Source organism: Nesoenas mayeri (genome assembly GCF_963082525.1).
Source record: "Nesoenas mayeri genome assembly, chromosome: 15".
Classification (NCBI taxonomy): domain Eukaryota; kingdom Metazoa; phylum Chordata; class Aves; order Columbiformes; family Columbidae; genus Nesoenas; species Nesoenas mayeri.
The window spans coordinates 2,663,484-2,687,929 of record NC_137559.1 but is presented as its reverse complement, the minus strand read 5'-3'; the positions used below and the strand labels follow the sequence as shown (position 1 = coordinate 2,687,929).

Below are 24,446 nucleotides of genomic sequence, written 5' to 3'. Positions count from 1 at the left end.
GTCTGTTCTTTCTTGGGCGTGGATTGTTCAGAGATCCATTCTTCCACACTTTTCTTTCAAACGGCCCATCTGTGATGCATGCTGTCTTCTGATGCCCTCATTGCTGTAAAACGCAATGTGAAAATGCAGTGGACACCCATTTTCTTTTCAACCTCCTTTTCTGGCATGGTTGAAAGCAACAACATGACTAAGAGAGGATGAAGATGTGAGGTGGGTTTTTATATCTGAAGCATTTTGATTTCCGTCTCTTCTCCCAAGGGAAGTACGGCATGTTTTGACTCAATGACTTCTGTGTAGAGAGCTTGGATAAGCCATTAGCCCATCTGCAGTGACCTGGCCAGCATCTTTGCAGCAGGCTGGCAGTATGTCACTCAGACTGGACTGTGCAGTGACTTGTGAAGCTTTCTTTGTCAGAGCCAGCAGCTCTTTGATACACATGCTGTAAATACAGACCATTTTATGCTGGGAGGTGGTCGTAATCTGTGGTTCGGTGTTTGCATTAGTAATTCTGACTTATTCTGTTTGTTCTGTTTTCTTTTGTCTTGTCTTCCTCCAGTACACCTCCAGCATGAGAGCCAAATACCTCGCCACCAACCAACCTCGTCCAGATGCTGGCAGTGTGCATTAAAATGAAAGAGCAAAAGCAAAAAACAAACAAACAAACAAAACACAAAACCCACACGTGCAGTCAGACTAAACAATGTGCCAACTGCTGTGCCCCTGTGCTGTCCTCGTAGAACAATCCTGCAGTTCTGCCCAAAATCCAGTGCGGCTCCTTCTGTTTCTCCAGTCCAGACCGCCCTCCAGCCTGGTACCTGCCCACTGGAGTGGAAGCCCCTTTTGAATTTAAGCCTTCAGCTTGTTGTACCTGATGTGTGAGAGAGCGCAAGCATGTGTGGGCAAGCAACCGAGAGCACCCAGGCAAGAAACTGGGTCCACCTGCCTGGGGGTTGACTTATTAGAGTATCCTATCAGAAAAAGTTGGTGAATCTCTTCTGCCCCTTTTTTTCCCTTTCTGTTCCCCAGAGGGACTCAGTGAAAGGTGGTGATAGATCATCTCCTGCAGTGGGATCAGCGGTGTGTCAAATGCTGAAGCAGCGGAGGTTCGGTGCCTGTGACTAGTGTACAATGCTGAGTCAGTGCACGATGCAGCATTTTGGGGGGGGAGTCCTCTGGTCTGGTGCCCCACGTGAGGGAGGAGGGAGACTCCTTCCTCATGGTGTCACTGCATATCCACTGTAATTTGGGAGCCTGAGGCTCTTCTAGAGCAAACCATTCCACTATCCTGGTTAACTTTAAAAAACAAATCCATTAAGAAAATGCCTTTTTGTTTCCCACTCTATCCAGCATGTGAATCCTTGAGGAGGAGCAGGGGGTCCCAGCACCAGTCAGGTACACTGTCCATGGCTCTGAACTGACCTCTGCTCCACCAGGGAAGCCCAGGTACTTGCAGATGGCGTTCTGGGTGCTGCCTCTACAAGGCCGACACACAGATCAAACAGGAGCCAGCAACCCACTTGGTGCCAAATTTTTTCCAGAAAAAGACTTGTAAGACTTTACGTGGGGTATTTTTGCACTAGTTTCAGCTCTCTGATGCTAGATCTTATGGGACAGTCAGCTTGCGAAAGCGAGAGAGACTGGAAGCACCAATGGATTTATAGCATATACAGGCTCTCCCTGCAGGAGTGACCTGCTGGACTTTTTTAAATCATAATTTACAGCACAGGGTTGCTGAACTAACTAACATTAATGGAGTTCTTTGGAGCCTCAGTCCTATAGCTCACAAGATCGTCGGTGTATCTTTTCCTGTGTTCTGGAGTCAGAAACCCAAATGACATCTGGATAATATTGTGACTGTCAGAACACGGTTTTAATTTTATTCTATTTCATTTTGTTCCTCAAGGCACATTGCTAACCACTATCTGACCATATTAAGGCACACGTAAGGCTTTTTTCTAGACGTGAGGCAGAACAAGGCTTGCGAAGGGGCAGCTGGGTGCCTGCAGAAGGCAACATCCTCCATTGGTGCTGTACTTTCCACTGAAGAGCCGTGCTCTGAGGGCACTGATGGCTTCCCACTGGAAGAGGAGACGGTCTCCTGCGAGGTGCTGTCGAGTACTGCCCTTTCAATAGGGTAACTATGATATTCCTTTTTGTCTTTTTTACCTCTGAGCAGGGGCATCTTAGTGTAGCTGCTGAGCATTATATTAAATAACCGGCTGAAGAAACAAAGTGGGAAACGTCTCTCAAACTGGAGTTGAGCCATTGGCAGAGGCAGTTAGTCTTCACCTCAGTGATGTTCAGACTCGGTGTCTGTTTAACCACGTTTGCTGTACGGGGCACAGAATCTACCAATCTGCCTTTACTCAAGTCAGTTGCCTTCTTGCAGTGAGGTTGGAATTGCTCCTAGCAGGTAGCTAACTAGGATGATGGTATGTGCTGTAAAAATCGTACCAGCTCTGTGGAAGAGCAAGCTCTGAGACTCCTCTTAAGATACAAACCACTAATGGACTGTGAAACCTGTAGGCCAGCTCTTTCCGTTCAAAGGAGTGAGGGAGACAGGGAGGAGGCGCCACCATGCAAATGGGAAGAGAAGGTTTTGGAGACAACTTCACACTTCACAACTTCACCGTAAATCTCTGGAAGCAGGATTTTCTTGCTCAGGTCTGAGTACGCCCTTTCAAACATGTCTGGGCTTCACACTAAAACATACCTCTGCATTATCAAATAACAAGGGCAGGGAATCGTAGTCACAGGTGGTATGGAGGGACATTGTGGCTCAAGGGCACCAGGTTTTCCACCCTGTCTTGAAGTCTATCAGGAGACCCGAGTGTGCAAGCATGGGGCATGATCAGCTTGCAGGGCATGCAACAGATATCTGGGGGCAACTGAACCTTCCCCTCGCTTTGAAGAAGCAAGAGCCATATAATCCTTATTAAGACTGAGTTGTTCTGTCGTCATCTCTCCTTGCAAGGATGTGCTTAGAATGCTACGTAGACTACCAATTTCAGGGGAGCTGCCCTAAAATCTGTGGCCTGGTCCTACTCAATGAAGGCAAGTGTTTTGAAGGCTGAAGGGTGTGGGGAACCTTGTGGAGACAAGTTCTTCTGTATATTGACTATTCTGTATACAGAATGCATCCTGAGCATGTGTGTGACTGCACTTTGGGTCAGATCTGCATTGTCGCGGTGGTGTTGTCTGTGCCAGCGGGGATAACGAGGGAGCGAGTCTTTGCCTTTTTGTTTGCAGCATCTGGTGGAGCGGCTGCTTTGACCGGCTTCCTTCCAAGGTTTGACGTAGCCACGCATAACACCCAGAACAACTTCTGGGAATACTTGGGGCTTGCAGCAAGGCACAGATGTGGAGATATGTGCTCTGTGACTTCAAACTATAACTGGAAAGAATGTTACGGAGATAACATTTTGCTCTCTGGAGGCCAGCATAACGTGACTGCAGTGTGAGCTGTGTACCTTTGTCCAGCCAGCACTTCCTTTACTTGACATGGATATTGCACTTTTGTAAAGCATCCTGGAACTCTGCTGCCCCACTGCATGCTGTGCAGAGCGCTGGATAGGAAACACAGACAAATGGGTTTCTTTTGGTTTATTATTACTTTTGGGGGTTTTTTAATTTTATTTTACTGGAAGCTTGAGCAACAGTGTGGCATTTCTGCAGGCTGGTCTGAATGGATCTGCCGAAGAACAGATGGCCTTTGCCTATTCTTATGGCTGCGACATAATCAGTCTCATCCATATGGTCACATTTTTGTCTGAGGAGTGGACTTTGCAAAGCCAAGATCTCCCAGACTCTGTGCCTCCCTCTCGGGTGAACAGCAGGTGCTATCTGGCGAAGACTCATCTGTTCTAGATGACATTCATGGTTGAGGGAGTCCAAACTCTTCAAGCTGTAGGAGGTAAAGCTGTAGAGACTTCTCTCTCTCTTCCACTGTGTGTCTCTGTTTTTAATGTGACAAAATGCCAAGGCCATATCACTTGGTGTGTCCCAGCTGACCTTATTGGAACGTTACTCATCTTACTGGTTGCTAGCAAAAGGGTCCAGAATTCAGGGGAGATGCGTTGGCCTCTGGACACCTCCAGATGAAAGGCAGCTTGTCTGGTTGAAGGTGACTGCATCGGTGAAGACGCTTCATGTTACTTTTTCAGAAGCACAAATGTGGTCATTGGCTTGTCTGGTTGGCTTGGTTTATTTCCACTGCATCATCATGTGTGAATGACACTTTCTTTTGGAACTGAGAACTCTTCCAAGCACACAAACATCTCCACAATGTGAAATGTAAATAGCATGTTGGACTCTCGTGTCCAGTGTTCAAGACTGCATTGTAATTGTAAAGGAAATCGAATCGAGACTTGGCTGTGAATTTCTTGTGCTGTCTTGGGAATTATAACTGTAGTGTTTGTATCCTGTATGTATTATTAAACTGATTTCATTTTATGTGCTGATAAAAGGGTTCAAGCTAAGATTTTTAGCGTGCATCCATGTATCCAAATGTGAAGGATGGAGTGCTCCCTTTCCCTCCTGTCCTTTTTAAGTTTTCTCCATTTGATAGGTGTTAATTTTCCGTGTACAGTCATCTCAGCCAAGATGCAAGGATGCTCATTTGAGTGCTTTGAGGGGGACACAGTGCATGGGGTTTTAAGTGATCCTAAGTTAGGATTTCCATAGCAGTTCCCTGAAAATACATGAAAAGTTTGGCCTTTCTGAGAGTAAACCATTTCTCAGGGGGGCTGCTTAGCCATCGCTCATGAGAGCTTTGAGTGCTGCAGGGTGGCAGCAGACAGGAGTGGGTGGATACCCGTAAGAGCAAGGTACAGGTACCTGTGTGGATAAACCCATTGCTTCTGGTCCCACCTTCTTTCTAGCAGCAACTGGAGTACCCTGCTGAGCCCTTTGAAGAAAAGAGAGGTGTCTTGGCTTGTTGATTCCAGCCACCCCACCTGATCCAGTAGATGAGGTGGGTGGGTTTTCCTTTAGCTAGGGAGGGGAGGTGTCTTTGAAGTACTACCTACCTGGAGACCAAGGAGAAGCCGAAGCCTTCTCCAACTCAACGAGTGAACATCTCTTGGGTGGGAGGAGAAAAGCCCTCCAGGCAGATACTAAGGAGTTAGACCTAATACCTTGAGAGAAGAGACCCAACAAGACTTAATCTGTACATTTAACCGGGTGGCTTCTTTCATCACAGCCTACTCTCATTTTCTATAAATGGTTTGTGTGCATGCTATAGATGGCCTCCCCAGTCATTCCAGGAGGCCCAGCAGAAGCGTGGGGTGTTTTGGTAGCAGTTCCTAGAGGAATAGCCAGTGGTCTGTGCTTTCGGATCTCCCGCTGAGCTGGGATGGTGAATGTGTTGCCCAGCTAGGGGAGAGAAGGGACAGGTCACTGGTGGCCTGGAGCTCCTGGGTGCCCACCCAGCCCCTGTGGCTGCGTGTATGAACAAAGTGGAACATAAACTGATGTACAACCAGAAAGTTCAAAAAAATTCCTTTCCTCAAGAGGGATAACTGTAGCATGAAGCTCTTAGGTGCTCTGCATATTTGATACCACATTGCTCCTCACTATGCAATTCCCACCTCCTTCCTTCCTCTTCCTCCTCTGATCTCACACCAAGACTTCTCCAGCGGCTGCTGCCCAGGAGGCCACTGAAGTCCCAGAAAAGCTTCATTTCTTTCCTCGCCCTCTGCACTGGGTCCAGGTGCCCAGCCGTCGCGTCGCGTGCCTCAGGTCCCTTGGTAACGGGAGGCCCCATGAGTTTTATTCACATCATTCAGAGGGAAGTTTTCTTTCTTGGACACTGTGCACAGAAACCTAATGGTGAACATGTACCTGGCCTTTTTGTAACTTTTCTGTTTTTTCTTCTTAACCATAATGGTTGTATATCATACCACTTTATATACATATATAATATATAAATATATATAATTTTTTTAAAAACTTTGGACCTGCTAGTTTCTTTCAAGTGTTCCTGCACTTACCCAAAATGTTTTTAAATTGTGAGGGTTAAAGAGGATTGAGCCCATTTTTGTATCTTTACTTTTAATTCTGTAGTTCTATTGATTGTAATGTAGCTATTTTTTACTGTAACTTTTTGGTTTGCAAATACTAAACAAAAAAACCTAAATGTAATTTCTGTGGTTTCTATTCAGCTTGGGTTTCATGTTTTAAAAATAAACAATTTAAAACCACTGCTCCTCTTCCTTGTTTCTTCTTTTCTCTTTTGTTTTTTGGTCCATAGGCCTACCTCAGTTTTCATTACCTTTGATACTCTGTGGTAGATCCATGAGGTGGGGATGGGTAGTAGAGCATTGAAGTCTAATAGCTGGTAGAGGATGGAAGGAATAGGAATGTGAGTGCCCAATTATTAGTGTCACATGTGCTAATATGTGAGATGAAGTGTGTGCACATGTATGAGCAGGGGTGCTTTCTTCCTTTGCTTCTAGGTCTCAACCTGATCTGCTTGCTATTAGAAACTGTAGACTTTGGGATTTCAAATTCAATTTGAAGACTGGACTGTTACAATTGAATTGGACAGCTTCAGAAAAGCCTCTGAAGAAAAAATGATTGATATGGACTTTTCCTCCAGGGGAAGCTGCACTAATCTTGCTTTACAACGAGGCGGCTTGTACCTCGAGGAGGTTTGGGGGGGAGCCCGGGTGGGTGCCGCGGTGGGACCGTCCTTGTACTGGTGCCTCTGGGGCTACAGGAGCTGCTGCAGAAGATGCTGGAGCAGCTGGGGGACATGGCCATCGGGCTTTGGAGATGTTAGCCCTTCGCAGGGGACACCCCCCAGCCCTCTCTGCTGCTTTGCTTATGCTGCATGGGAGCAGCAGTGAATGCAAGCAGTTCGTGTTCACCAGCAGAAGTGCAAGTAGTGTGGAAATATGGTATGGAGGGACGAGGGTGGACACCAACAGCTCAGCCACCGCAATGGCATCCCTCTGCGGGAGATGCGCGTACGTACGTGCCTTCGGTAGCATCGCATGAGGAGCTGGAGCAGCTCAGCGTGGGCTCATCTTTCTCTGCTCTGCCCCAGGCTGTTTGGGTTTCTCTGTAGTTCTTCATTTGTACTGTTCTCTGATCGCAGGCCCATTCTCCTGCATCCCTATCAAGTAGTGAATTGAAACCTTTACCTTCTTGTAATTCTCTCGATCTGTTTTATGCCTGATCCTATCAGCCAAATCGAGGGATTGGGCTCCTGGCTCCATCCTGCGCTGTTCTTACCCCAGTCTCAGCCCATCCCTTACCAATTGTGGGTCTTGGGGAAACTCCTCCCCACCGAACTGCACTAAAGTCAAACAGCATCTCCTGCTGCCTAAACTCAGACCCCAAGACGGGGGGAGCAGAGCAGCCCCTCACGCAGGAGTGCAGGACTTTTGTGGGGGGCAGAAACACCTGTGGGGTGGGAAGGGACATGGAAAATCCCTTTGGCAGGGTTTGGTGACAGTGGGTAGCACTGTCTGTGCCGACTACTCTTGACCTGAGTGGGTTAAAGCAGAAAGCTCCCAAACTCCGCAGCGATGCTGTAAGGACCAGGGTGATGGTCCTGAATGTCACCACTAAGTGGCAGAGCCAGTCTGAAAGCTGTTGAGAGGGGACAGAATCCTGCATCCTGCGTCATGAGCTGGGATCCCAGGCACCCTCCTCCTGGGTGCTGCTGGCCCTGTCCCGCTCCCCATGGGAGCGTGTGTACGGTTTACTTGGAAGGCTGGACTGCTCTAAGCCAGGATTTAACTCTGGCTTAATGAATGCTGTATTTTTTTTAAGCACTGTGTATGTTTGTATGGCTGAAACCCACGGCCTTGCTCTCGCGTCCTGCCCATCAGTACAGTGCAGAACCACAGAGGGCGTTTTGCTGCTTTTCACCCTCATGACTGTGAATCTCAACAGACACCGGTTTTGTTCCCTTCGCTGACGACTGACAGATCTTCCTCCTAATTTCTTTTATTTTTATAAAGGAGGAATCCATGTTTTCCTTCCTTATCCCTGATGAGAAATGATTAAACCTGCTTTTTGGTGCAAAGGGCTTGGAGCAGTCAAGGGAATCTGATGGTGTGAGGGAAAATAAAGCTCCCATCAGTGTCAGCATGTAAATATTTTACCAGGTTTATGGAGTCCCACCAGGGATGGGAACATGTGAAGGCCACCTGCCTGGTGACCCCTCCCAGTGCTTTCCAGCCGTCCCCAGCAGCCGCAGGCTTTGCTCACCCAGCTGCCACACTCTCTGTCCCAGCATCTGAAATGATGCAGAGCTGGGAGAAAATGGGGGAGGATGAAGTATGTGTTTGAGTAAACCTTGCCTTCTGATCAGCCTTCAGTAGTGGTCTGTTAGATCTCTGTGCGCAAAGATAAGGCAGGGAGGGATGCCCTGGGGAGATGCTTTCAAATGTATTTGTTCCTGTGGTGTGCTGAGCTCTGCCAACAGGAGCATTTTCTCTGGGAGAAGCTGGTGGCTGTGCTGTGCTCACTAGGACATGGTTACTAACTTCATGTCCCCCTCTCCTGTCACCTCTTGGGGTGGGAAATAGCACGTGCTACAGGTAATGCTTTCTGCTGAATGTGGCACCGTGCATGCAGTATCTGCTGCTGCTGCTGAAGCCTGGGTGTGCCCAGCTTCTTTCATGAGATGCGCGGAGAGCTCAGCGGAGCTGAGTCACAGCTTTTTTGCTGAGGGTCTCTGTCGGGACTTTGCCTCCCCATGTGTCCGAGGAAGGCAGCTAAATTGCTCCTCCTCTCCTTCAACCCCCTTCTGAAGCACCCCTGTCCTCAAGGAATGATCTCAGCTCCCTGTCCCACTCTGCTGGACCACATCTGCTTTCAGGAGGTCATGGCCACTCCTCGTCTTGTGGGGGAGGCCAGGACTGATCGCTGAGCACCTGCTGACCACTCAGCTTGAAAGAAAAGCCTGAACGAGGATACTCCAATCAGTCTGACCACATGGGGATGCTGAAGTCCTGCTCTTGGCGGCTGGAAGAGTTTGCAAGCAGAGGCAGCCACAGGAGGGGCAAGGGGAGAGATGGTGCCTCTGCACCCCGGGTTGTGTTTGCAGCCCAGACTGGACCAGCTCTGCGTCACAACACCACGGTGCAGAAGGATGTGACCACGCGGCACATCTGCCTTCACCAGCAGCCGGGCAGAGATGAGGGTGGCCTGGCTGCAGCCACCACAGGTCACAAGTCCGGCCACCGTGACGGAGCAGCCGGTCACGTTGCCGTGCCCTTGTGTGGTAGCAAGGGGAGGGATGGTGGCAGGAGCAGAAGGACTGTGGCTGATGTCTCTATTACTGCAGGTGGGACTGCAGGACCGTTAGCCTTGACTCTGCAGACAGGACTGTCTTGCCCTGGAGCAGGTCACGTTTTTCACCATGACCTCATCAAAAATCCCTGCTCAGGGATATTTTTTAATCCTGCGTTGGTCCGTGGAGGGGAGCGGGAGGAAGCACAGCTCCCTTCTCACTGAGAGCCGTTGCAGATGTTGATGCTGGAGCCTTTCTCTTGCTTCCTCTTCCCACCAGCCAAACACCGTGGGACCTGGCGCTTGCACCCCGTAAATCACTCGGTCACTCATGATCCGCTGCAAACACGGCTGCTCTGGGGCCAGGGGATGGGCTGTTTGGGCAGGGAGCCAGTATGCCCCCCCCACTTCTAACCCAACAGCCCATCCTGTGCCCCCCTAAGATAAGGGGCTGCTCCCCAGGCTGAGGCGGACACAGCTGGAGCATCACCCAGCGCTGACTGCACAGTGCCACTGCTTTGCTGTGCTGTGTCACTGCTGCTTTCATCCCCTTGCTCTCTGCAGGGACAGGCACAAACCAGGCACCGTACCCCTAGCCACTCCTTTTTTGGGGCAGAGAAACAGAAGGGGACACATCTGCTGAGGATGAGGATGAAAGGGATGGGAACAGGGCTGTACAACGGTGCTGCAGCTTCATGGGTCTCGTCCGGCAGCATCGTGGGAAGTGTTTCCAGCTGCTTTTAAGATGCTCAATTCATCTCCTCCTCCGCTCTTGGCTTCCAAACAGCTACAGGAGCAGAGCTGGCCCTGCTGTGTGGCTGAGGCTGTGGGGAGGGAATTGGTTTTGATCTTTAAAGTCAGAAAGAGAAGAATAAACTTGGGGGGGCTCGCGAGATATTTATTTTAACCACCTTCAGGTGATGCAGGGGTGGGAAATGGGAAGATGAAAAAATAAAGGTGAGGTGGGCAATGGCTTGGAACTGTTGAAGGGGGCTGCCTGGCACACCTCAGAGCTTTGGCTTGACTGTCCTGCAGCCATCACTGTCTGTTGCAGGGTTTTGCAACCCCATGCTCCAAACAGCTGATGCTAGTGGGGAATTTGGTGTCCTGCAGCTGCACGGAGCTGCTGGGGTGCAGCTCATGCCCCCATGAGGACCCAACCCCCACCAGCACTGGGATGGGTGACTCCCAAAGCTGCATCTGGAACACTCCGTGAATTGCTCAGGCCCTGCGATTTGGCCACTTTTATGTTCATTTCCCACAAATATTCCAGTCTGCTGGGCCAGCGAGGCTGGAAGTGGGGCTTGGACTTGATTCATATGAGTTTCATCATCTCCCAACAGCACCCCCTCCCACTCCCAAGGCTCAAATATTTCTCACCGCTGTGGGTGCCAGGACGGGTGTTCATCCTGTCACACAGCTCCCCAGTGAGAAGTCCCCATGCAGCAGCCGGGCTGGGAACGCCGTGATTCACACAAAGTCCAGGATAATGAGTAAATGCAAATTAAAACAATAACAACAACAAAATTGGAGGAAGCAGCAAAAATGACTAAATTGATGTATTACTCCCTGCTCGGAATGCTGCAGCCGCCCAGGGACCGGGAAAGCCTTCGGCTGTGCAGTGCTGGAGCATCCCTTGGGCACGGCGGTGTCAACAGCAGCGGTCCCTACGTAATGGCAGTGTCCCCATCAAGCCAGGCTTGTCCTCATCCCACCGCCACACACCAGCACCTCCAAAAGGTGCAGCCTTATCAGCTGCTGCAAGTTGGTGAGAGTAAACAGGACGTCCCACAACAGCACGGGGCGCAGATGAAAGCAGACTGGCCTGACGCACCCGCCAAGTATGCGAGAGCAGCAGGCATTGCTTTTGTTTTCCTTTTGTTTATTAATGCATGTATTTATTTACTTTTCAGCCCACAAATAGGGAGGGAGAAGGGAGAGGCTGGGAGCCTGATGTGGGACAAACCAGAAGGCTGGTGTGCTGCCTGCCCCCGCTCTTGAAGGCTTGGTGAAGTTATTTTATTTTATATTATTTTATTTTCTTCTATTCTCTTCTATTTTATATATATATATATATATATATATATATATATGTATATATATATTTTTTAGCCCTCTCTAGGTGTTGCACTATGGCCAGCAACCCCCAGGATTAACCCTTGCCAAGGGGCTCCCGTTCCTTGCAGCAACATCCCAGCCCAGTGCCTTGGTGGAGGCTTAACGCAAGATTTGGGCAGTTTTGCAGTAAACAGGTCCCCAGCACCCAGCCCTGCCTGGGGCGAGATGGGTGCTGCCCTGTCCTGGCTGCATCTTGCCCTCCTGCCGGGGGGGCCGGAGGGAGAGCCACCCTGCCGCAATGGTGACGGCACCGCTGCCGGGAAGTGCCCCCGCTGCCGAAACCGCGGCCCCGTGAGCAATAGGAAAATCCGTGGGCGAGCGGCGGTGGCACAGCTTCCTGCGCCTGACGCAGTTCCCCTTCGCTGACTCCGCATGGGGCACCAAATTCTGTACCAGCCCCTGGGTTCTGCAGGATGGGGGCTTTGCAGGGCTTGCTGTCTACCCTGCCCTTTCTCCAGGGAGATTTTTGGGTGCCTGTACGGGTTTTTTTGGGGTTCAGAGGTCAGGGGGATGCTCAGCTCCCCAGGGCAGGATCTGGAGTCCCCCCCACCTACAGGGCTGCAGCAGATTTTTTGGGGTTGTCTGAAGGGTGAGTGGGTGTTGGGAGCTGGCTGTTGCTTTAGCACACACTGACTTCCTGCCAGGCTGTATTTTTAGCAAGGCCAACCCCTGAAAACCGAGAGATTCAAGTGAAACTGTAAAGTAAGAAGAAAAAAAAAAGGTAAAGATGCTGAATGTGGAGGAAGGTGGGGGAAGGAGAGAACGGCGCAGGCAAACGCTGGTTCCACTGCAGCACAAACAAGGCTGGTTTTAAGAAGCATGGTGGGGGGCAGATCTTATGCTGTTGCCATAGCCCATGGAAGTTGGGGCTTGTCTCTGGCAGGTGGGTGTTTTCTGTTGGCTAAAAGGGGGGTGGAGAGGGTGAAGGGAGGGCAGGGGTCTCACACAGCCCCCAACCTTCCCACGCACACGCCTGCCCGCTGGCTGTTAACAGCACCCTGCTAACAACCGGCTCTCACCTCACTCCCCGGCTCTCACCTCGGCCCCGCTCCCACCCCTGAGCCTGGGAAACTCCAAGCCCTGCCCAAGCCTTTTGGGGAGGGGAAGGAGTGGAGGACCCTCACACCCTGGGATGCAAATGGTCAGCAGATCTCGGTACCCGTGGGAAAAAAAGAGGGATGCAGGCACAATCCATCCTCGGTGCGTCCCTGAGAACTTCATTAGAGGCAATAACATCCGTGGGGGAACAAGGGGTGTTGAGCACAGTCCATCCATAAAGAGACACGGGAGCCCAGGACCAGGTGACTGTGGTCAGCAAAAAAAGCTGCTTTATTGGTGACGGCTCCCACGGGAACGCCGTGGCAGCGATCGGGTTCAAGTCCCTGAGAACACACTGTTCATGCTGGTTCCCCATCCCACATCTATTGCTTTAAACACATTCTAGTTACAAAAAGCACAGAGTGATGTTCCAGATACTGGAACATATAAATTAAGGTAAGTGATAGTTATAAGGCATTGCAATTTTCTTTTCTTTCTTAAACAGGTTATCAGAAGGCTGGGGTTTGGGTTGTCGGGGGTTTTTTTCCGATCCACAGAAAATGTATAAAAAGCACTTTAAAATCTACATATTTCTCAATGTGTGGGGGTTTTTTTTCTTCTTTTTTTTTTTTTTTTTAAAAAAAAAAAAAAGGCACAGTAAAAAAAATACTGGCTCAATAACATATTTACAACACACCCATTATGGGCTATTTTCACTCAGCTTCAGGTTAGAAATGTTCAGCTCTGGCTTGGCCCTCTTACCCCAGGGCTGGCAGTGGCAGGCAGGGGGTCCAGCAAAGGGTGCAAGGTCCCTCTCCCTCCCCAGCTAAATCCCTCCTGGGCAGAGAGAGAGCAAAGGCCGGGCTGGGTGCTGCAGGGGTGCCCGGCCAGCTGGGTGCAGGGGGTGCTCTGGCAGCCCCAGCAATACCCACAGCCAGGCCAGAGCTGGAGGATGCTCCAGCCCCACAGCAGGGTGGGGGACACCCATGCGAACCCCATGAACTGCTCCTTTGCAAAAGGAGCCCCTGTATTTAGAGAAAGTTTTTTAGGTTCATCTCTGTAAATAATGCATAGATCAAAGGTGCCAGCAACACTTCAGCCAGGAGCAGGGAGCTCTGGGAAGTGGAGCTAATGCCAACACCAGCTTGCAGCCCACCCTAGTGTCTGCCTCCAGTGCAGCCGTCAAGCACCCAGCACCTCTACAGCACCCTGGAGCAGTGTTTGCACAGCCAGGAACCTTCCCTGCCTGCCCACCGAGCCAGGGAGCAAAACCTTCCATCCACAATGGGAGCCAGAGCTTCGCTGCTGAGATTTTGGAACCGGGAAAGAGGATGGGGAGGGTGAGGGGTTATGGGAGCAGGGCTGGGGGTAGAATCAAGGGAGGGAGGCACACATCAGAAAACAAAACATTAGCAAGAAGAGGGGAAATAAAACAAAGGAGAAGCAAGCCCGGGAAGGCAGAGCCCCGCAGTGCCTGCGGTCCAGCCCCACGCATGGCGTGGGGCCCGCCAGCGCCACGAGGGTGCCCGAGATTAAGTGCTCAGGACCCGTCCCTGCCGCACCGTCCTGGCCGGAGCGGGCAGCGGGCACGGGCAGCCGGGCAGGCAGGGCAGGGGACGAGGGGCCGCACAGCAGCCTTCAGTACACACACACTGTGCAATACCACAGCAACGACATCTGTCCGTCCATCCGCCTCACGGCGAGGCCGGACCGACACACACCCGCACGCAGGTCCCGCACACCCGTCGGATACCGGGGAAATCTGGGACGAGGTTGGAGGGGACACGCGCCTCCTAGTAAACCACATTGGCGGGGCACCACGGCGTGTCGGGGTACAGCAAGCAGTGCACGGAGCGGAACCTGCGGAGAAGAGGAGCAATGCTGAGCATGGGGTGGCGGTGGCCTCAAGGCACCCCGGCTTGCGGGGGGACAGGGTCTCGCCATCTCACCTGGATGGGTCCTCCTCGACGGAGAAGGCTCCCTTCATGTGGATGGAGTTGCGCTTGTTTTCGAACATGCCGTAGCTTAGCGTCACCTGGGGGGAAGCACAGAGGGATCAAGTGGCCGACACAGCCACGAGTATCAAGCAAGGGCATTGCGGGGGGGTTGGAAAATTCACCCAATTTCCCAAAGCCTCCAGTTATCGCTCTGCATCACCCCACAGGGATGGCTTGAGGGGCTTTTCCCCCTCCACTGACATTTTGGTGGCACATCAATCAATATCTTAGCCATGATGCTCTATTTTTAAGTGACAACGTGAAACCAGATGATGGTATCGCCCACCCCAACCCTGCCATTGACCCCAGGGCATCAGGACAGGGATACCTGTTTGTGGATCTCTGTCTTGGGCACCTGGTGGAGGTTCTCCAGATGCGAGTGGAAGAGGTTGCTGCGGATGAGCTTCACTCCCAGCACAGACTCGATGATGTAGCCGATGGTGCAGTCATCGGGCAGGCGGATCTTCTCCGCTGTGCTCATGAAGTGGCCCCCGCTGCGGGGAGACAGAGAGGAGCTGCAGAGGAGCAAAGCCCGGGGGACCTGGACACCTTGCGAGGTCTGGGCTTGGCCAGTGGGTGCCCAGCGAGGAAAGCAAGGTGGTGGGACATGGTCCAACATCCATCCCCAAAGATATCACTGCTCTGTGTGCCCTGCTGAGACCATGAAAAGTCCCCATGGGAGAGCAGTGCCAATGATCTTACCTGGCCCACGGGCTCATCTTCAGCGCCAGCCCCCGGCTGATACAAAACCCCGCTCCGCCCGTGGCAAACCAGAAATGCACAGGGTGCTGTGAGAGAGAGGAAGCAACGGCATTGAGACCTGCTCCTGCCAACCAGGGAGCAAACCCCAGCCCAAATTAAGCCAGCCTCAACTTCTCATTCTCCCCCCCTCACCATCTTGTTCTCGCTGATCCTCTCTGTAGCCTGGATGGGCCGGTCCAGGCTGGGCTTCCCAATGTAGATGTCCTGCGTGTGGGGGTAGCTGGAGAGCAGCTTCACCAGCATCCGCACGTTCACATAGTTGTCATCGTCCACGTGGCAGAACCACCTGCAGCGACAGCAGTGTCATGCCAGGCTGGGGCAATTCCCCAGACACCGTGCTGAGATTTGGCCCCAAAAATGCAAACAGTGTCTGTCTGCACCATCCCCCTCATCCCCCACGGCAGCCCCGGGTGTTGCTTACTTTCTGCCGGACTCGATGAACTTGTCGTACTCCACGGCCATCTTGCAGGACAGGGCCTGGCGGCTGTGGGCGGCCGAGCAGTTGGTGTTGATGACATTTCCTGCAAGAAGATATTGGGGGTCAAAGCCCAGTGCCAGGGCATCCCACACCTTCCCCCACGCTTGAACAGTGATGCTTCACCACACACATTCCAAAGGTACCAGGGGGATGGAAACCCTGTCACTCAGTGGTCTCCATGCCACATCATTTTGGGCAAAGAATGAATTTTGGGGGGGGAATGGCTTTTGAGTCCATGTGAGTTAAGGGTTGATCAAGGAATGTGGATGCAGCAGATGCAGCAGGGTTAAGCCATATCACAAGGCTACTCATGCTGCCACCCCACACCACCTCGTGCATCCTGGGGCTGTGCACCAGCTACCCTGGGAGGAGACAAGAGGGTGTCCATGCACCGGCTTCTTCATCCAGGACACCATACCCCAAATCCTGCCCTATTTCTGCTGCTTTTTCTCACAGCAGCCACCTGTTATTTGCTTGCCCAGCTCAAAGGCAAGTGCTTCCCGGCCTGAAAAGGAGTCATTTGCATGGGGAGAATAGACTGAGCTGACCCTGGCCCCAGGGAGCGGCTGCCAGGAAAATGCTCTCATGAAACCCCAGCCGCGTTCCCATCAATCCCAGCTCACTCCAGGAACAAACTGGTGCAAAGGCAACCCTAATAATGTGCAGGAGATGGGCTGGGAGGGAAACCTGTCCGCAGGTGGGGCTCCCAGGCAGAGGGTGCTTTATGCATCATCAATGAAACAAGTTGCCTTGTTCTCAGCCCAGGTCCCTGTGGTGAGGGTTCCAAAGATTAGCGTCTAACTGGTGGTATTTTGACCACTTTTTCAGAGTTCCCCAGGGCAGGCTCCACACCAGCCATGTTCCCCAGGGGACCTGACCAGGTCACACACTCATAGGGAAAAGGGCCACACACTCACTTGCTTGTTTCTTCAGCTCCTCATCCTCCCCATCCGTGAAGATGAAGGTCTGAAATAGAAGACAAGGCACCTTTGAGGACCAAGGCCATGCACCTTTGGATGCCATCCATCACCCCTGGGCAGCACTGGGGCTTAGTTCCCCCTGGCCCTTGGTGTCAACTTCTTCCTCCTCACCAAAACTCAAAGCAGCACCAGAGAGCTGGGCATCCCTGCAACACACTCACCCTCAGCCAGAGAAGGGTGCAAAGCTGTCCTGGCAGGACGTGACATGCACCACCACACCTTGCTGGGGTTCAAACCCCAGCCCCCTCCAGCACACATGCTGAGCATCCCCAGCCTCCCATCTTTTCCACGGTTCAGGAGGATTTGGGGCGATGCAAGAGGAGCAGGTGACGGGGAGCGGGTGCAGAGCGTGGCTCAATCTGAGCAGATTCTTCAGACTTTAGCTGGCGCGGTCGGCACGTGTGGCTGGGGATACCAAAGCAGCCGCCCGGCAGCTCTCCTGGCCCAGGCAGGTGTGTTTGCCCACGGCGCCGGCTGCCAACCATGTCCCCACCTGTGTCAACAGCACATGGCCATCCACTTGCACAACACCCCCACGGCTCCTTTCCGCTCCCCGTCCCTGCCCAGGGTGGCTGAGCTGGTGCCAGCGGGTGCCTCTTGCCAGCCTTGAGGAGGGGACAGTCCCTCATTGCCCTCCCCTGCATGGTCCCCGCGGTGCCAGACAGCACCCTGCCTCCTCCCCGGGGACACAAGCTGCACCCCCAGCTGCACTCCACTATTTACACAGCTAATTGCTGGCATATGCCACTCAGGACGGGGGACTTGGGGGGAGCTGCTTGTTGGCCTGGGATCTGGGGAAGGGCGAGAAGCAGGAGGAGAGGACAGGGGGTGGGAAAGGCATCGCCATCAATCAGCGGGCAGCAAACAAAGCCGGAGGAGAGAAACCACAACCAGCTGCCAAGCGCTATTAAAAACCAGACGTGCACAAAAGGGCAAAGGAAGAAAGACAAAAGGGCTGAGCTGGAGGGGGGGGGACAATGATGGAGCCTGAGCGTTGGGGATGATGAATTACAAGTGAGCTAGAAATTGAGTGCCACCCCGCAGCCGGCCGGCCCCGGGAACGCGCTGGGGTTTTGTGGTTTGTTTGAGGAGGTGGGTACAATAGCGGGGTTGACTTTACTCAGCGAAGGAGAGTTAAGCGGGCAGCAGTGGCCATTAGCATACAGCTGCACTGGTTAACCCGGCCGGCCCGTGTTTGCTCAAGTCCCGAGGGGAGGCTGGTGGGGAGAGCCCAGAGCTGAAGGAAGGCTGGATGGGAGGGAAGGAGGGTGCGTTCCTGGGGACGGGGCTACAAGGGACCTTTGAGGCTTGAAAGGGGGAGAGAGAAAAAAAAAAAAATAAATAAAAGAATGCAGGAGGTGGGAAGGTAAGTTCTCATAAATACACAGCCTGGCTTCTGGGGGGAACAGAGGCCAGCCCCCCAAGGGGTCAGGAAGGCTGTAAGCAAAGGGTTAGGGGATGGGGGACCCATTGATGAGGAGGGGACAGCCAGGGATGGGGACATTGGCTCATCAGCTGCAAGGCCAAGAGTGCTGGTGTTCATCAAAGCCCTGGAACATGTCACTACTGGGGTGGGACAGGGTCAGTGCTGTGCATGGTCACCCCCAGACAGCACCGCACTGCTGGTCCCCATTTCCCTCAGGGACAGGTCAGGCAGCTACTCGGGGTACGAGCTGACCCAGGGCAGGGGGAGACCATCCAAGGATGCTCCAAGATCCATCCTCATCCATCCTGAGAGATGTGGTACCTTGGTACATCAACCCCCTGGCTCCAGCCCCATCGAAGGTGGACGGGGAAGGTGGGGGACACGCAGCCTCCACACAGGCGAGACAGAAAATATTTGCTTGATTAGCTCAGAAACGCCATCCAGCAACTGCTCCCTCAGCCACTCCAAAAATAACCCCACAACTAATCCTCCAGCTCAGCCACTAAAAATAGAGCACAGGGACAATTGTTTATTACTCGCCTGCACCGAAAGGCTTCATCCTAACGAGGCATCTTCCCTCCGGCCTCTCTCCAAGTACATCCCCATAATTTTCCTGGTGTGGGTGTACTAGGTGGCACCTTGGGGACCAGTACAGGGGCATAGAGCCCTGCAAGTCACCTTGCAGGGGCTATCGGGCCCTTGTGGGTTCATTATCTCCCTCCTAGCCCCACACCATGATATTTAATTAAAACAATAAAAGAAATTAAAGCCTCTATTTTTAAATTAATTTGTCTGCATTTCTTTGGGATGGAGTGGGGGGAATATGGTGTGTGCCCTTACTGCTCAGTCACCTCACCTGGGGCTATGGGGGAGAGTAACAGAGGTGCCAGCCAAGCCTGGGAGGGGACAAGCCAGGAAAGGAGAGGGACAAAAACACCCTGTGCTATGGAAAAACCATAGATCAACCTTCAGCCTCTCCAACGCTGGGCATCAGAGCAGTGTCTGGTTCACAGCGGGGTAAGTGGGATGGGACATGGTTACTCAGCTATCACCTAACAAGCCACCATTTCCAAATCCAAGAGCAGCACGGGCAGCCTCCCTCCCACTCCCCCCCAAAAAGCACCCCAAGTCATTACACTCCCTTCCACCTCTCCCCCATTTGGCATCCATGCCAGCCATGGCACTGAGGGGTGCCAGGACCTCTTGGCCATCCCTGCAATAACTTTTCCTGCAGGGTGTAGGAGAGGAAGGGCCCGCTGCCCCCCCCAGCCCCTGCAGGAAACCTCATTGTTCTCAAAACTGCAGCTTCAAGAAACACAGGATGCCAAATCCCTCCCGAACAATAGCTGCCACTGCTCCATACAGCCTCGCACAATGTGCGGCCTCGGCGTATGGGGACCAAGAGGCACCCGGGGTCCCTATGGCCAGGATGGGGTCAGCACCCCCCAGCTGCCTGCAAGGAGCCTGGCAGCCGCCACCAGCCCCCCCACCTCCTCCTCACCCTTCGGGAGGGCTCTTTTGTTTTTTTTTTTCTCCCTCCCCTTCATTTCTCCTTTTGCAGTGACTCATTTCCCTCTCCACCAACCGAGCTCATGGGTCACCCGTGGCTGGGTGCTGTGCAAAAGACGCCCCACCAGCTAAGGCCACCCTGGGGTCATCCTGTCCCCTCTGCCCTGCCTGGCCGAGTGGTCTAGCTGGCTTCCTGGGGTGACACACACTCAGCAGACCCTGTGCCCATCACGGCCCCATCTTCCGCAGCAGCACACTCACCAAAAAGGGGAACCTTAGACGGGCAGGCACCCCCGTGACCCTGCGGTGCACTAATCCTGCCCCTGTGCCATCTCACTTCCCTGTTCTGGGAGAGGATGGAGAAGCCCGGTGCCCAGCTACACAGCACCTGGGGGGTGCACCCCCTTCCACCCAAGGATAAGGAAGAAACAGCCACTCTGCTTGGGTGCAGGAGGCAGTGAAGAGGTGCTGGGTAATGGGGGGGTCAGTCTCCAGATGAGCAAAAGGCTGCAGGGAGAGGCAAGGGTGCTGCCAGAGCAGGTCCCTGCCCAGCTTTGTGTCCCCCATAGCAGATATTTTCCCTCCAGCCCACAGGGGTTAGGAGGGAAAATCCCCACCCGGCTTCAAGGGGCTGGGAGCAGCACGATGTCCCCGCAATGGCAGTGGCTTTCTCCAGGGCTCTGTGAGGTCTGTGCTGGTGCAGGGGTCCCAGGGATGGGACCCACAGAGGCAGGGAAGGGGCTTGCAGGGCTGCGGGCCCTTCCTCCCCCTGCTCCTTTTGGCAAGAGGAAGAATCCTCCACTGTAATTTTAAATGCTATAATTTTTTAATAACCTCCTCGCAAACAATGAGCTCATTGTGTGGGGAGGGTCCCCCACCCTCCCGCCTGGCGCTCCACGCACGCCGCTTGCCGGCTCCAGGGCTTTTATGGATGAGGACAGTGGCATCATTTTGGGCAGGCAATTAAGAGGCCCCCACCCCCAAAAACCACACAGGCTGCCCAAGGGGCCAGCAGGGAGGGACCCTCACGCCTGAGCTGAGTCCAGCAGTGCTCAGCAGGCCGTGGTGCACAGCCCAGCCTCGGGAGAGCTGCTTGGGGATGAGCAGCCCCCATGGTCCCAGCTGCTCTGATAGGAGCCCAAGAGGGACACACACGCCGGCACACTCCACCACAGCCACCCCGAGGACAGGAACCCTGGCCAAGGTGCTAGAGAAACGTGGGCGCCGCCATCAGCGGAGCGGGCTCTCCGGAAGGCAAACCCATTCCCTCTGCCCCGAGAGCAGGAATTTTTCAAAGCCTGCAATTATCATGCCGAGCTGGAGGAAGCCAGCAGATCCCACGCTGGTGGGACGGCAGCCGAGCCCGGACCCCTCGCAGGCACTGCGGCGTGTGCCGAGCCGCCCGGCCGCCTTCAGGGTGCCCCAGGGACAGAGATGTGTCTTACGCAACTCGGGCACCGCAAATCACCCGACTCAGCAGGAAACCAGTGGGTTTGGACACACTCCTGTCCAGGATTTCTGCTTAATGGCCATTTTCCTCCCCGCCTTCTCTTTTCTTTCAAGTGCAAAGTTTCCCCGGACTGCACTCCAGCATCCTAATGATACCGAGACAGCTGGAAACTCTCCCCAAAGCAAGGAGGGGAAAAAACATAACTCTCCTCCAACAGCAGCTTGCCCTGTCCAGCCTGGATTGTGCAACTAGGGGATCAGATTTAGAAGTGAATAAGAATCTGCCCTCCCCATGCAGAAGGAAGCAGGAAGGAGAAGGGGGTACCCACTGCAGGGTCTTGGAGGGGACAGAGGGCAGGAAACAGGGACTATTGTGGGCAGAACAATGAGCAGCCAAGGAAGGACACAATAGCTATTCCCCCTATCAGCCAGGGTCCAGCCTGGAGCTACCTGCTGGATTTAACCCCTTGCCAGCACTTGCATCGCTCCTGACTGGCTAAGGAACAGTCAAGAAAGAGGGAGGATGGGGTTTGATATGAGAGGAGGGACAGGGGAAGGAGAAACGTGGCACTGGGCATGGGGAATTCTCAGGCCTTGGGCAGGAACTTCCCAGCGCCACAGCACTGTTAGTGAAACAAGAGCAAGAGAGGGACAGGATGAGCAGAGACAGGCCTGACTCAGACCAAGAGAGACGTTTGAGGCAGCGCCCCGCTGCCACCACCCTCCTGGGGCAGAAGCCACAGGGCCAGGCAAGGAGGGGATGCAGGAACCACACAGCCCCCTAGGACAGGGAAACAATGGAGAGAAGACCCATGGCACCAATCCTGCACTCTGCAGGCAAAAACCCAAACAAATAAAAAAACCCACTGATTTTCTGCCAAGTTCAGGGGAGCCCAGGGTGCCCCAAAGCTTCCCAGAGACAGCAGCCAGGTCAGCGTGGGAAGACTAGAGCCAGTAGCCACCAGCAGCGCGGGTTCATCCCTTCTGCCTCCACGTGTCCCCCCCAGCCCTCGCTTCGCTCTGCGGGAGTTTGCGCCACCTCCAGCTCTCTCGGCAGCTCCTTGTCCTCAAGTGCTGTACAAGAGCCGTCACTCAGCGGTTTGGCTTGTCAGGCGGGCACCTCGCCGGGCTGTGGCCCCCCTGGCTTCATGGCCCTCATCTCTAGGCAACCTGACCTGGACACGGCCGGCTTCGGCTCCCGCGTTCCCATGGAAAGTGCCACACAAGAGGCTGCGAAGCCTTTTCTCTGCGCCGGGAGAAAAGGGGCTTTGTTAGCTTGCCCAGGGGGACAGCGTGAGAGCCGAGCCTTGGGTCCCTGGGAATCCAAACGGACAAACGAAGCACAACAACAACAAAAAAAAACCCTAAAAGAAAGACGGAGCTCACAAGAGGGAGGGAAAAAAAAGAGCAGCCATTCCCAGGATCATCTGTAGGTGCTCAAAGAGCGTTTCCCCACCACTAGCACTCACCACCCCCTCGCAGTGACAGCAGAGCATAAAAGAGGTTTCCATTAAATAACTGTACCAGGGAGAGATGGCAGAGCCACTGCCAAGCCCAGGAGACCTGAGCGAAAAAGAAAAAGGATAAGATTCACATGGGAAAAAACCCAGTGAGATAATGCTCAGAGTGAGCTGCAGGAGCCGAGCCCCTCGCAGGGTCCAACAGACCTGGGTGAAAGAGGCACGGGAAGGTCGATCTCCCCCCACCTCCCCTTCTTCCCGCCCCAGCCAATTCAGATTTTTTTAAAAAGGCAGTTTGCAAGCAAGCAAGAAACACAATTCCATGCCAGGAGGAAACACATGAAGACAGTAGGATGGAAAGGTTACGACCAGGCATAACTCACTTGGGAAACTATCTAAGGACAGAAGAAGTGTCTTAAAGCACATTTCCTAAGGAAACAGCTTTTCTTTTTTTTCCTTTTTAACTTTGCTTCCGTATGTGAAGGACAGAGTGACTGCCACAGCTCAGAGCAGGACATTAGTAGAGCAGGAATTGAACTAGCCACAACTGTCCCAGTGCGGGTGAGCCAGAGCAGACCTGCAAGAGCCCCTGGCCACTCCAGTCCTGCCCAGTTCCTGGCAGCAGAACCAAGAATCTCAGCACATCCCAGTGCCCTGCCAGCCCTGGGCTGCTAAACCAGGTGTCCTTTGGGCAGCCTAACTGCAGGCACCTTGTGAGGCCCTGCCAAACCTTACCCACAGCCAGGCCTTGCAGCCCAGGAGAGCACCCACAGGGGCCTGACTCCACATCGGGCACCAGTGGATTGGATTGCATCCCTACACTGTGCCTCAGTTTCCCTAGTGGAAAGCAACTTGGGGCAAGATCTGCAGTGGGATCCGCTCAGCAGGATGGACCTGAGAGCAGTATGTTTTGGGGAGCTGCTGAGTGCAAGGAACCAGGTCAGGCTCCCTCCATCACTCATCCAGCCCAAACTGACCCTGCGACGCTGCATTTCACCCTCCCGAAAACACTGCTGGCTGCAGAACCGCCAGGACAGACTCCAAATAACACTTCTACCCAGCGATACAGGGGGAGCGGAAAGAGGAAGCGGCATTTGCCGGGGCACAGCACGCACGGACCCCGCACGGCGAAGGGCCGGGACCGCAGCTGACACCCGCGGACCGCAGCCCGGCCCAGCCGCTCCATCCCGGCTGGCGCGGGGACCTTTCCCATCCTCTTACCATGTCGCGATTGCGGGAGATCCAGGTGTCGAGCAGCAGCTCCAGCCGCGCCTTGTGAAACTTCTTGGTGGTCTTGACGGCGATGAAGACATCGCGGGGGGAGATGTCCTCGGCCGGCGGCCGCGGGGCGCTCGGCGGAGCGGCGGGCAGCTCCCGCCGGGCTCGGCTCAGCCGCCCGAAGTAATCGGCAAAGCTGCGGAGACCGGGTGGACCCTGCGCCGCCGGGGGAGCCACCGCCACCCCCAGGCTCTGCAGCGCCCGCTGTGCCCCGCCGGCCTCCCCCCGGGCCAGTCCCGGCCTCCCCGGCGGCTCCACCATGAGCACCAGGAGGCAGGTGAACATGGAGCCCACGACGGACAGGAGCAGTTTCCTCCCGCAGCTCTTCAGCATCCTCCCGCCGCTCCTCTCCGCGCCGCCGCCACCGGCCGCGCTCCGCCCGCGCCACCTCCGGCCCCCGCCGCGCCGCCGCCTTTAAACAGCCCCCGCCCCGCCCGGGGAGGGACGTACCCGGGGCCGCCCCCACGCGGGGCGTGGGCAGCGCGCCCGGCCCTGCCCGCAGCCTGCCCGCTCCGTCCCCCCCGCGCCTCCCCTGCCAGCCCCCTACACGCGTCCTGCTCGGCCCCGTCCCGCCTGGCCCCCACTCATCTCCTGCCCATGCCCATGTGTCCTGCCCAAGACAGGCTGCCTGCACCTCCTGCCATCCCACCGAGGCCCGGGGAATGGTGGGCAGGGTGCATGATGGCGGTACCCCGGTCCCTGCAG

General features: G+C 54.1%; 2 protein-coding genes across 2 annotated transcripts in view; one reads left to right on the top strand and one right to left on the bottom strand.

Moving 5' to 3' along the window:
* Positions 1 to 628, top strand: part of TTYH3 (tweety family member 3) — a gene marked incomplete at both ends in the record, with an annotated part of 72,164 nt that extends 71,536 nt beyond the window's left edge. Inside the window, one exon of the mRNA XM_080353822.1 lies at positions 557 to 628. Within this exon, the coding sequence (XP_080209948.1) occupies positions 557 to 628 (72 nt within the window). The remainder of the gene's footprint in view (positions 1 to 556) is intronic.
* A 13,567-nt stretch (positions 629 to 14,195) lies between these two features.
* Positions 14,196 to 24,074, bottom strand: LFNG (LFNG O-fucosylpeptide 3-beta-N-acetylglucosaminyltransferase; the record flags this gene model as incomplete). Its single annotated transcript, XM_080353886.1, has 8 exons — positions 14,196 to 14,262; positions 14,352 to 14,437; positions 14,728 to 14,893; positions 15,102 to 15,187; positions 15,294 to 15,447; positions 15,583 to 15,682; positions 16,557 to 16,605; positions 23,685 to 24,074. The coding sequence occupies 8 exons, from the start codon at positions 24,072 to 24,074 to the stop codon at positions 14,196 to 14,198; spliced, it is 1,098 nt and encodes a 365-aa protein (XP_080210012.1).
* Positions 24,075 to 24,446: the final 372 nt, after the last annotated feature.